Source organism: Epinephelus moara, chromosome 7 (genome assembly GCF_006386435.1).
Source record: "Epinephelus moara isolate mb chromosome 7, YSFRI_EMoa_1.0, whole genome shotgun sequence".
Taxonomy (NCBI): Eukaryota; Metazoa; Chordata; class Actinopteri; order Perciformes; family Serranidae; genus Epinephelus; species Epinephelus moara.
Genome location: NC_065512.1, coordinates 21,301,010 through 21,313,726, shown reverse-complemented (window position 1 = coordinate 21,313,726; position 12,717 = coordinate 21,301,010). Strand labels below are relative to the sequence as shown.

Here is a 12,717-nt window from a genome sequence, read left to right as displayed (position 1 = left end):
ATGGCAAGGGGGACAATGTGGTGAAGCGAAACCGAGAGTTATCTGTGTGTTTTTGTGCTGTGTTTGACAAGCACTGTCTTCATCTTCACAGGAAATGTCCAACTCTGAGGTGACAGTGTCAAGCAGCAGCAGCAGCAGGCAGGTCGTCCCAGGCAGTCAGCAGCTAAACTTCAACCAAGAAACAATGGTATTGAACTTTTTCTGTTGCTGTGTTCCTTCAGGCTTTGCTAATGAGCTTAACACTTTGATTGCCTTGTTGGGTACAAATGTAACTGATTGCAATCAATCACATTTGTGTAATTAATGTTTGTTTGGCGGTCTCTGAGTTTTGGAGAGAATACAACATTACATTGAACAGAAAAATGTGTAGAATATCAATATCTTTTTTCCTTTTCTCATAAAGGTGTCATACAGCGGCAACAACTTGGCATCGTCTTTTGAAAACCATCAAAATGAAACAGGTAGGATGTTGTTTAGATATTTTTATTCTCTGCCATATACGCTGTCACTGCCTGACTAATTTATGGCCTGCCTTTATACTTGCATCTGTGCTGACTTTTAGAAGAGGAGTTTCCCAGGTACACAACAAAAGAGCTGAGGGATCGCTTTGAAAAAACAATAGAAGAGGCTGCTCCACAGAAACCAATGAAGGTAAGCATTGAAAATATGAACTGACAGTATATTTTATTTAGGGTGAGTGTAATTTGAGATATAGAATATTATTTAAAGTTGCAATCCTTAAGATTTGTGGGCGGGTTTATTTAATATCACCTGTGGTTTCTGGTGAAAACAGCAAGTGCGATTAAATGCCACGGGAAACACTCCTTGAGCATTGTCTTTGTCTTTGGTCTGTAGAGGAATACAGAAAAGTAATTTATATGTGGTTACAGTGAAGTCAAGCAAAAATAATGTTTTAAAGATGTGGTAACATTTCCGCATTACAATATCTAAAAATCACTAGACCAGTGTTATATATTTTGTTGAGTTGTGTACTTATCCCAAATATTTCCCACAATCTTCAAACTCAGAGAGATCTTTAATTTCAGTCAAAGACACAGTCCATTTTTGGTCGCCATAAGAGCATGTGGTTGTCTGCAAGTAGCTGTCATAAATTGACTTTTAATCCAGTTTTAAACCACTTTTTTTTTTTTTTAGATACACTTTTTGGATATTGGCCTTTTTTAACTTTATTTTAAAGGAAAGGATTTTAAGTCATTGGACGTCTGGATTTTAGTTATCAGAGAAATAAGCTGAGCACACATTAGCCGCAACTTGGCTTCAACCCCTGCTGAACAGCTTTGGAGAAACATTGATTTCTTTAATGTGAAACTGCTTTATATCACCTCGTCTATTTGCTTTGGAGAGGTGGAGACCTCGGATAATTTGGCTCCTGGTAAAAACCTGCAAAACATCTGGATCTTAGGTTATCAGAGAAAGATGACGAGTACACATGAGCAGTATTAAAAAAAAACTATTTTTAACATGAATCTGCTTTATTCAGTGTTTTACCTGTTTTAATTATTTGGTCTGTTTGTTTTGGAGAAGTGGAGACCTCTGCGGATAATTTGGCTCCCTGTAAAATACATTGAACGCTGAAGGAATCCTAACCTGGATAAACTGACTGCAATGACCACATTGCTCCTATTTTTGCTCATGTTTAGAGCAAGAGACCCTTAGCGACAGAAGAGAAGTCAGTCAAAAATAATTTGGCATCATGGTCTGATCTACAGTTCTGATGCAGCTTTAATAGAACAGCCAACAGTGAAGCTGATATAATTAGATAAAATTGAAAACAGTAACACTAGATCACATACTTGCATCATTAACTGTGAATCCCACATGTGTGTGAGGGGAATCTGAATCCAGTGTGGGAATGGCAGACTGACTGACTGAATAGCCACTGACAATAAAATTCTATTAAGAGAGGTAGTAACAGAATGAAAATACACCGATTTACTTAAAAAATGACTTCTTAAGGATTCTAACTTTACTGCAAAGACTGTAATGAGGAAGCAACTTATTTACACAGTACCATTAACCTTGGATTGAAAGGTATTTGCTGTGTAAGTTTATTCATGTTTTATGATCTCATTTTTAAATTTTATCTGCAAGTCTTACAACAAGGTGAAATGTAATGTACATATAACTCTGTCATGGGCTAATGTGATGGATTTGTAGTTGTTCACCCACAAATATCATTTGTTATTCCCTAAAAAGATTGGACGTGATATCAATCGATCTAAGTGGTCCTCAAACGTGACACAAAACAACACCGTGACTAGTGAGGTGTATGAAGCATCCGCCACTGAGGCAGCAGAAGACACATCGGCTGAAGTGATGGATTATGAGGACTTTCCGCCCCCACCAGCTGAGGATTCTGACTATCTTCCGCCCCCGCCTCCAGACTTACTAGAAATGCCATCAGACAATGAAAATATTCCGATGTGCCATTACTCACCTGAGCCGCCAGAATCGGCAAACCCCTCCAAATACTCACTCAACAAAGAGGCTTACTTCAAGCAGAAGGGAATGTCTGAGCTGAAGCGTCTTTACAGGCACATTCATCCTGAAGTTCGTAAGAACATAGAGAAGGAATACTACACTGATTACAACGAAACTGAGAGCAACCAAGTAGAGAACCAAAAGTACACGTATGAGGATGAAGCTGGTAGTCCCGATGATATCAATGACGAAGAATACACAGAATGGGAAGAGATTCTCCCTGGGGAGGTGCAGGCAATGCGATGGATGTTTGAAAATAAGCCACTGGACACCATTAGAGACGAAACTCCAGATGAGGAGGACGAAAACAACAAAATAACTGAGCAGGAAATTATTCTTGGAAAAGATGTGAGACGCACAGCTTGGATGTTTGAGACCAAGCCGATGGATGAGCTGAGTTCACACAACATCAACTCCACTGATTATAAAAACAAATTTAACAAATTTGATAAAGGAGATGTCCGTGCTGCAGCGTGGTTGTTTGAAACCCAAACGATGGATAGTCTAAATAAAATGCACAAGGAGGAGGATTTGACTAAAGAGGTTGTGTTCACAGAGGAGGATGGAAATGCTACCATTTACATGATTGACAATAGGTACATGGAAAGCCTCGGCCACACCGAGACCATCGATGAGAGCCACCTGTTGAGTCTGAGGTCAGTGTTAGAGGAAATTCAGGGAGAAGTAAAAACTGTTACAAGCACTTTTGATACTCAGTTCAAATGCATCATAATGGGACAGTCAAGCCAAATGCTGGAGATTAAGTCTGTGCGTAAAATTGAAAGTGAACTAGAGAACTCCATTGCTTCACGTTGGCTTTTCGACACCCAACCCCTGGACATGACGAACAGAGAACCTACACCTTTGAAACTTGTGTGTAGTCTTTCCATGGAGGACAGCAATAAGGGAGACTGGGGCAGGTGGTTGTTTGAGATAAAGACATTAGATTCTCTCGATGAGTGGGAAAGCTCAAAAATGGAGAAGAAAGAGATTATTGGAGCTGATGTGCGCAAGCACTGCTTAGTGTTTGAAACCCAGCCAATGGATTCTCTGAAGGATGACTCCAATGCAAGACCCCAGTCTATTGAAGAAATTATCGGGGGCAATGTTAGATCTGCGAGGCACTTTTTTGAGAGCAGCCCTCGAGCAGAGAGGAAAACTGGCCCTGAGGTCGGAAAACTTCAAAAGGCTGCAGTAAATGAAGAAATGAAAGGGGATGTGAGGCACCAAAAGTGGCGCTTTGAGAGTCAACCTCTAGAGCAAATAAGAGAGGAGAAGAAAGAGGTTACTCGTACTGTGAATGTTGAGGAAGACCTCACACAGGAGGATGGCACAAGCTGCAGGGCAGATGTTCGCAGGAACTGCTGGGTATTTGAGACGCAGCCAATGGATACTTTAAAAGATGATTCAAATAGTCAGCCCATGACAAAAGAGGACATTATTGCAGGTAATGTGAGATCAGCCAGACATTATTTTGAAACCAATCCAGCTGAGGAGTTGAAAGAGCTTGCAGAGGTGGGCAAGCTGAAAAAAACAGTAGCACTTAATGAGGAGAGGGGTGATGTTAGACATCAGAAATGGCGATTTGAAAGCCAGCCCCTGGAGGAGATCAGACAGGAAAGGAAGGAAGTCATCCGAACTATCGACCTGGAAGAAATCGATAGAGTTGATGTCTCAAACTACAAGCAAATGTTTGAAAGCACAGATATAAACTGCAGGGATCAATCTCAAAAGATTCTCATAGAGGGAGTAACATCTGGGTCTGTGAAATCAAATAAAAACCTGTTTGAGTCTACTCCGCTGTATGCCATGCAAGACAGCTCGGGGCACTTCCACGAGGTGAGAACCGTGCGCCGTGAAGAGGTCGTGAAAGGTGATGTAACAACGTGCAAGTGGATGTTTGAAACGCGACCAATTGATCAGTTCGATGAAAGCATAGATAAATACCAAATTATCAAGGGCATATCTAAACAAGAAATAGAGTCTGGTGATGTGAAAACTGCAAAGTGGTTGTTTGAAACGCAGCCTCTTGATGCTATTAAGTACTTCAGCAATATTGAAGATGAAGAGGTTGTGGGGACAACTAGCAATGTTGACGTGATGAAGGGTGATGTGAAAACCTGCAAGTGGCTATTTGAGACAAAGCCAATGGACGTCCTCTATGAAAAAACTGAGCTGAAGGGTGAAAATGAATCTGAAGAAATGCAAAAGGGAGATGTCAAAACCTGCACATGGCTTTTTGAGACACAAGCACTGGACACTATCCACGATGAGACAGAGACCATTCTGAAAACATGCACTGTCAATCAAGAGGACATTAGAGGAAAGGATGTGAGAACGGCGTGTTTTCTCTTTGAGACAGAGAAACTGGAGAACCTCACTGGGGAGGAGGCGGGCTCCTTTAAACGGGTCACCGAGATAGACATTGCATCTGGAGACGTGTCGGGGATGAAGTACATTTTTGAGAACCAAACCAATGATATCATGACTTCAACATCTGAGGAAGTAATGCAAAAGCTGAAGAGAGTTCAGGCTGAGGACATACAAAAAGGAAACGTGGTGAACTGTAGGTGGCTCTTTGAAAACCAATCGATAGATACAATACACGATAGCCAAGAGGAATCTACGAGCAGCCGCACAGTGAATGATGTACAAGGAGGAGATGTAGATAAGGGCCGTTTCATTTTTGAGACCTACTCCTTAGATGAAATTCAGGAGACGGATGCAGAGCTGAGGAGGATGCAAAAAATTGTCCGTGATGAAGATGAGAAGGGCGATGTGAGAAATTACACCATGATGTTTGAAAATCAGCCCCTCTACGCCATTCAGGACAGAGAGGGCCTTTACCACGAGGTCACCACTGTCACAAGCGAAGAAGTAACGCGAGGAGATGTCGTTGGGACCCGGTGGAAGTTTGAAACCAAGCCCCTTGATGCAATCAGGGATACAGATGAGGTTTACATCATTAAATCTGTCACACAACAGGATGTGCAAAAAGGAGACGTCACCTCTGCTAAGTGGAAATTTGAGACGCAGCCTCTCGACAGTATTGCTGACGAAAATAAGGTTTTCATGAGAACTGTGGATGATATTCAGGGAGGCAATGTGAGGATGAACAAAGATCGCTTTGAGTCTGACGCCCTCTCGCAGGAATCTGTAAGAACGGTTAATGTGAGTGAAATACAAAAAGGCGACGTGAGGACTGCGAAATGGAGATTTGAAACCCAGTCCATTGACAAAATAAGAAGCATGAGCTCTGAAAATCTGATTGAAACAGTTAAAAAAGAGGAGGTGTCGAAGGGAGATGTTAAACATTCAGTCTGGCTCTTTGAGAAAAATCCTCTTGACCACATTAAAGAGGTAGATGAGGACGAAGGTAAAGCCATTACCTCACAGGAGGAGATACTGAAAGCGGATGTAAAGACAACAACGTGGCTCTTTGAAACAACACCATTTGACGAGTTTAATGAGACAAAAATGGAGAAGACTGAAATCCTTGGCAAGAGCGTCAAGGGAACTCTTGAGGAACTTTACAGTCAGAAAATGGTGAAGTCTCAGGGAATACTCATTGAAGCTGATGAAATAGGCGACGTTAGGATGGCAAAATACCAGCTAATGAATAAGCAGGCTCCGGAAATTCAACGAGAGGATGTCATCAGGGGAGATCTGCAGACTATTATGATGAACCTCCTGAACAGACAGGAAAGACAGGAGAGACAGATAGTTATAGACTCAGAAGAGAAGGGTAATATCACTTCTACGGTGCATCAGCTATTCAACCAGGAGAGAGACAGCAGTGTTGAAAAGGAGGAAATATTACGAGGTGACATTCAGGAAGCTATAAACAGTCTTTTCAATGAGAGCGGCTCAGCAAAACATGGAATACTCATCCAGGAGGATGAGAAAGGAGACGTGCAGATGACATTATATTCCCTTCTCAATAAACAAGAGGATGTTAATGTTGAAAAAGAGGATATTGTAAGAGGGGATATAAAGAGTGCTCTTCAAAAACTGTCCAGCTCAGACAACACAGATCAGTCAGTGAAGATAAGGGTAGATGAGACCGAAAAAGGAAATGTCAACTTTTACTCCACATGTATCGAATCTGGGGCTCTCGACTATCTTAAACAGCTCCATGTAGAGCCTGATGAGACTCTGTCTGACAGAGCAGAAAAAGAGATGATCGTGGGAGGTGACATCAAGGGCACTAAGCTCATCCTCAGCCGTAATCAAACACAAATTGAGCGCACAGTGGAGGATGTTTTACCTGGTGATGTTCACAACACAGTAAAAGTGTTCATGTCACAGCCAACCCTCTCACTGGAAGGAGTCCAAAAGGAGGAGATAGTCAAAGGCGATTTAAGAGCTGCTTTGAGTTCATTGTCTGAATCAGCAAACCAGAGGGTTGTTGTAGAGAAAGAGGAAGTGGTGAAAGGCAACATACCAAAAGCCCTGCGGTGCCTGGAGAAGGCTCAAAAGCGGTACAAGGAGGTGGAGAAGCCAGATATCATACCGGGAAATATCAAAGGGGCTCTGAGGTCTCTTGAGAAATCATCGACATCTAGAGTTGAAGCAGTTATGGAGGATTTAGTTCCTGGAGATGTGAGGGCCACACTGAAATCTCTGGAGCTGGCAAAGCAAGCGGTGAAGGAAGTTGAAAAAGAAGAAATTGTGAGGGGCGATATTCGCACAGCGATGCAAAGCCTGCACGATGCCTCCAGCGAGAGGAGGACAGCTCCACAGGGAGTAGACGTTCAGGGAGACGTCAGAGGAACGATTCAGCTTTTAATGGAGCCTCCGCCCTCACCGAGGATGGAAAGGAGCCCAAGCCTGGAGCGTGACGTAAAGGGTGATGTGAAGATGTCAATTAAGTCATTATATGAGACGCAGGAGCAATCCCAGCTGGAGAAAGAGGAAGTGATAAAGGGCGATGTTAAAGGCACTATTAAATCACTGATGGAGACAGCACAGCGCCAAGCTCCCAAAGTCAGACTTGGATCATACAGGAGAGTTCGAGTCAAGCAGAGCCCTCCAGTTAAAAATCTAAAGGCTGATCCACAGAGGAACATACAAAAGATAAAAACTGCTAATTCAGTTGAAACATCCAAAGAAAATCACTCCATCTCTAATAATACTGAAATTGTTAGAACAGAGTCAAGTTCTGTGGTGCAGTCTGCTCAGCAATCAAAAACTGTGGTGGAGCATAAAACAATTACCCAACACCACGGCATCAAAACAGTCAAGACAGAGTTTCGTAATCTAAAGTCGAAGGGAAAGGGAATGATAAAACTAGATAAAACCAAAGTAAAGACTGATGATTACGTCCTAAAGCAGCAAGAACCTGAGCTGCCTCTCCCACCTCCACCAGTGGCAGACACTGACCTTCCTCCTCCTCCTCCACCTCCCTCTGTTGATTCTGACATTGATCACCTTCCGCCTCCACCACCACCACTCACCAGTGAGCAGGACTTCCTCCCACCTCCTCCATCTCAACAAGAACTGGAGAGCATGCCAGCACCGGCAATTCATCCTTCACCAGCCAAAGCAAAAAAGATGACTGTCAAAAAAGTGAAAGCTCCCGTTTTACATCCCGTCCCGAAGCTGGAGCCTAAAGTGGAATTCAGTAAAACGCAACAGGTGGAGGTTACATCAGAGAAAGTGGTAGAAATTGGCCATAACCAATCACAAACAACAACACACTCATCAAAAATGATTTCATATGAAATCCCTCCACCACCTGAGTCACCAAAACCACTGAAGAAGGTTTACATCTCTCCTGTGAAATTCACCCCTCCTCCCTCCCCTCCACCTTCCATTAGAGGAAAAATGAGTAAATTCAACACTCCATTAATACAAGCAGAAGGAAAGTTCCGGAAGCTGAGGGAGGACAACACCCCCCCAACTACTCCAACACCCACTTTCATACATGACTCAGTCACCGCTGCTCTTGAAATGCTTTCCACCAGCGATACTGAGCAGCCAAATAAAAACACATCAGCAATCACAAAGGAGAGCGCTGAAAAGATGGCATTGAGTGTTCATTCAGACTCATCTAAGCAAGTCTCAGATTCCACTCCACCATTTTGCCATAACAAAATCCTCACTGATTCAACAGTAATATCTGCCAAACAGCAAGTTGTCTCTAATGAGACTTCTAAAGTTGTCTCCATTCAAAAGACTTCATCTGTCTCAGCTGTTAAACAACAGATGCATACACAGAAAACTGTTTCTGTTTCCTCCAAGCAGTCTGCTCAGTCTGTCATCTCTGACAAAGTCCAGACGTCAATCACTGATGTCGCAAAAACTGAAAACACTAAAGAATCTAAAAATCAGAAAACAAAGGCTCCCAACAAGTCTGAGGATAAAAACAAAGATGAAATGCACCCTGATGAAATCCACACAGAGGAGAATGTTAAATCAAGCAAATCACAGCTGGAGAAAATAGACAAAAACGTAAAAGAGTCCAGATCACCACAGCGTGATAACAAGAAGAAAACCGATCATTCTCCCACCAAGAGCCAAGACAAGGTTTCCGATCAGCAAATGCAAGCAGAAAAGACGGCTGCCAATACAAATGGAAAAGCTGGCAAAGTAAACCAAAAGGTGAAAAAGAACAACAAGCAAGAAAAGCATGTAGAGACGAGAACAACCAGTGAGAGTGAGAAACAGAGTGTTGCACAAGAAGGCTTTAAGGTGGAAGTGAAGGAAGCTACTGAGGTGAAAGTGATCAGTGAAACGAAAGAAGTAAAGACAGAGTTAAAGCAGGGGATTAAGAAAGTTACTTCCTCTCCTGCTGCTGCCTCCGCGCCTGCTGTTACTGTTAGCATAACTGACAGCCAACCAGAAACTCCAGCTCCAGCAAAGAAGAAAAAGAAGTCCAAAAAATCTAAAGGGGGTGCCCAACCAGGTCAAGGTAAAGAGATTTCCACAGAATCAAAGTCAGACATTGTCGAAACCAAAACAGCAGCTCCCGGAAAAACAAACCAAACTCAGGAAACAATTGCAGTTTCCCAAATTCATAAAAATATAAAAGAAGAGCAGATTCAAGTCAACAGAGAAGTCATTACCACAGAAGGGAAAGACGATCAGAATTCCCAGCAACAAAAAGCAGTTCAAAAGCAAGCGAAGGGATCTCAAAAGAAGAAAGGAGTGACAGATATTCAGCAGAGCGCAGAGGAACTATCAGAAGAAAGAAGGGATGTCCCAATTACAGTGACAGGCGAGTCAGAACAAAATGAACGGGTAAAGTCCACAGTGGGGAGAACAGAGGAATCTCAGAGGCGAGAGGTCCAAGTGTTAATCTCTCACATCACAGAGATACAAGGAGTTTCAGAGAAGGCTGATTCTAAGTCTGTGAAGACTCTGCTCAATACAGTTCCAGATTGGCTCATGAGTTCGGAAAGAAAAAGTGAACTGGAGGGATCTGTGGTGGAAAGTGATGCTCAAAAAAGTGAAGAAATTCTTTCCTCTGTGAGGAAACTTGCAGAGGCAAAGCTAATGCATCTAGAGGATAACGAGACACTGGAGAAGCACGAGAGTGAGCCTGTTTCTGAGAAATCTGCTTCTGGTGGGGCATCACCAAGAATATCTAAGATCAGTATTGGTTCTGCTAAAGTTGAGAACCAAACAAAGAAAAAGACGTCACATGAAAGACGGAAAGAAGAAGCGAGTCAGAGCAAGTCTGTAGACCTTCGCGCTCCCTCACCATTACTGAAGATGCGTTCTCCCTCACCGACGTTTATCACCATCGAATCCACGCGAAGAACTGACTCACCCCAGAGAGTTACTCCATCGCCTACCCTTCTGCACAGGCCACCCACACCTCCTACACCACCGCCACGCAGGTGTGACACCCCAACATCACGTCTCACTAGAATCACACCCTCTCCGACTTTCGACAGAGCTGAAAATTTGGCTCGGCTCAAAGACACGACAGCCAAACTGTCACGTGGCGTCACCCCACCACCGCTACTCCCCCAACAAATCTCAGAGAGGAAATCAGAGATTGTGGAATCACCTCTGTCATTTCATCGGCAAATCAAAATCGAGTCCCAACTGGTGGAGACTTCAGGGACGTCAGCAGAAAAGCTCAAACAGAGTTTATCCGGGGAGGCTCAGCGGGCCGGTGTAATTCCTGCTCATGTAGAAGAAGATCAAGCTAATATTTCAGAGGGTTTGAATGTAAATGAAATACAAAGTAAATCTGACTCCCACATGCCATCGTGTCAAAATGACCCAGATCTTATTGATGCTTCGGATATTTCAGAGCGATCATCTGCATCTGTCAAGGAAAAGAGAGAGTTTTTCGAAGAGGCTCAAAAGGCTGAAATTAATAAGACCTATGTGCGAAAGGAGCCCATTGCTATCCCTGAGCGACTGGGCCCAGATATGGAGGAGTGTGAGACAGAAAATAAGAACAAAGAAAAGGAAGAGCTTCCCAGGGCAGACTTGTGTAGTCTTGTAAACAAATTTGAATCACCAGAAGAGAACGTATATATCAGAAAGGAGCTAATCCCACTCACAGAGTGGCTTAACAATGAAGCTGAAAGCACAGATTGTGACAAAAAGAAGGCAGACATCCTGGAACAGGAAATGCCAACTTTTGACATCCAGGCTATTAAAAATGTTTTTGAACTGGATGAGCAAAGTTTCTCATTCAGAGAGGAGAAAAAGGATCAGGAGGAGACTGTGTCAAGCCTGAGTGAAACAACAGCAGACACTTCAAAGCGGGAAGGTCCTCAAGAGACAAAGAGAGGCTCACGGCAGAGCACCCCCCTCCCTCTCCAGAAAAATGAGGTAGAAACTGTGCCAGCAGAACCATCAGGCTTCTCTGAAACCAAATCAATCACAGAACATTTCTCAAATGTTGACGAGTTTGGTAACAAGGTCACCGGAACAAGGACAGCTGTCACTGAGCACTCTGAGAGTTCGTCAATCCAACGGGTTCCTTTCTCCTACGCTGATGCAGTCAAAAGAAAAACTGCAGCAGGGAAGCAAACAGAAACCTACGATGACGATGCTGAGAAGTTGCTGAGTAATTTTCATAAAACATGGACAGAGAGTGAATCCGTTTTCAAAAGCCTGGGCTACACCATATCTGAGGAGACGACATCACAAGTCATGTCACATCAGACGATTGTCTCAACTGGTAAAAACCGCAACAGCATGAAACAACAGAAACTAATGGCATGGACTACAATGGATGGACAGGATTTCTTTGAATAACTGCTTGTGGTGTGCAGTATTTGAAATTAGCACGTTGGATGCATTGTGAAAGCTTTTCTGTTAAACAAAAGGTGTTGGTAACAATCAAGAAGACTGGAAGTCTACAGCCATGCTAGCAGCTCTGTGGAAATGTTTGCACAGCAGTGCTTTGGGCTAAATTAGCATCCTAACATGCTCATAGTGATTAGATGCTAATGTTTAGCAGGTAACTTAGGATATTAGCATGCTAACATTTACTAATTAGCACTAACCACAAAGTACATCTGAGGCTGATGGGAATGTCATGACGGCTGTGTTAGAGATTACTATTTATCCTCTGGGGATCATGAATATCTGTACAGAATTTTGCAATAATATGTTGAATATTCTAAACAAGGGGTGTCAACATTTGACTGCTTTCAATAACATTTGTATGAAAGTTCATCCTTGACATTGGAACAGCAGTTTGACAAAATAATGTTATGTCCAGATTACTAGTTACTGTTGTTCTCTGAAGCTTTCAAACACATCTCATGGTCTTCACCAGTGAATTGAGTTGTTTAAGGATGTTTCCAGTAACATCTTACGGCAGCAACCAAACTTGAACAGAGAGTATCTTCCTTCCTTTTATAACCACCTATCATGATGTGATGACAACTCAGCCAACTCTATTCACTAATAAAGACAATGACCTTTAATGGAAAGCTCTGGAAAAAGTGGACTTTTAATCAAATTAATTTGTTGAACTTTTTGTACATTGTTTGCAGTATGGATGATGTTGCTCTGAACGTAATTGTTCTAACAAGCTCATGACAAGCACTGCACCTGTTCATGAGGCTTTGCATTTGCTGACCTGAAAAAAAAAAAAAACAGAATATAATGTACCTTTTCAACAAGAAAATTACAGTACACAATGTCTGAGTGTTTGCAATTACCCAGATGACAGCGTATTTATAGAGCTCACAAACAACATGTAGTTAAGAGATACATGGACATCCATGCATGCATGTT

General features: G+C 42.6%; 1 protein-coding gene across 4 annotated transcripts in view; it reads left to right on the top strand.

The window, feature by feature from the left end:
- The window catches only part of xirp2b (xin actin binding repeat containing 2b), a 55,186-nt gene that overhangs the window by 40,393 nt on the left and 2,076 nt on the right, over positions 1-12,717 (top strand). For all 4 annotated transcript variants that reach the window (XM_050049121.1, XM_050049122.1, XM_050049120.1 and 1 more), the window contains 4 exons: positions 92-187; positions 404-461; positions 563-651; positions 2,218-11,650. In XM_050049121.1, the coding sequence (XP_049905078.1) occupies positions 95-187; positions 404-461; positions 563-651; positions 2,218-11,650 (9,673 nt within the window). In that variant the 5' untranslated portion in view covers positions 92-94. The remainder of the gene's footprint in view (positions 1-91; positions 188-403; positions 462-562; positions 652-2,217; positions 11,651-12,717) is intronic.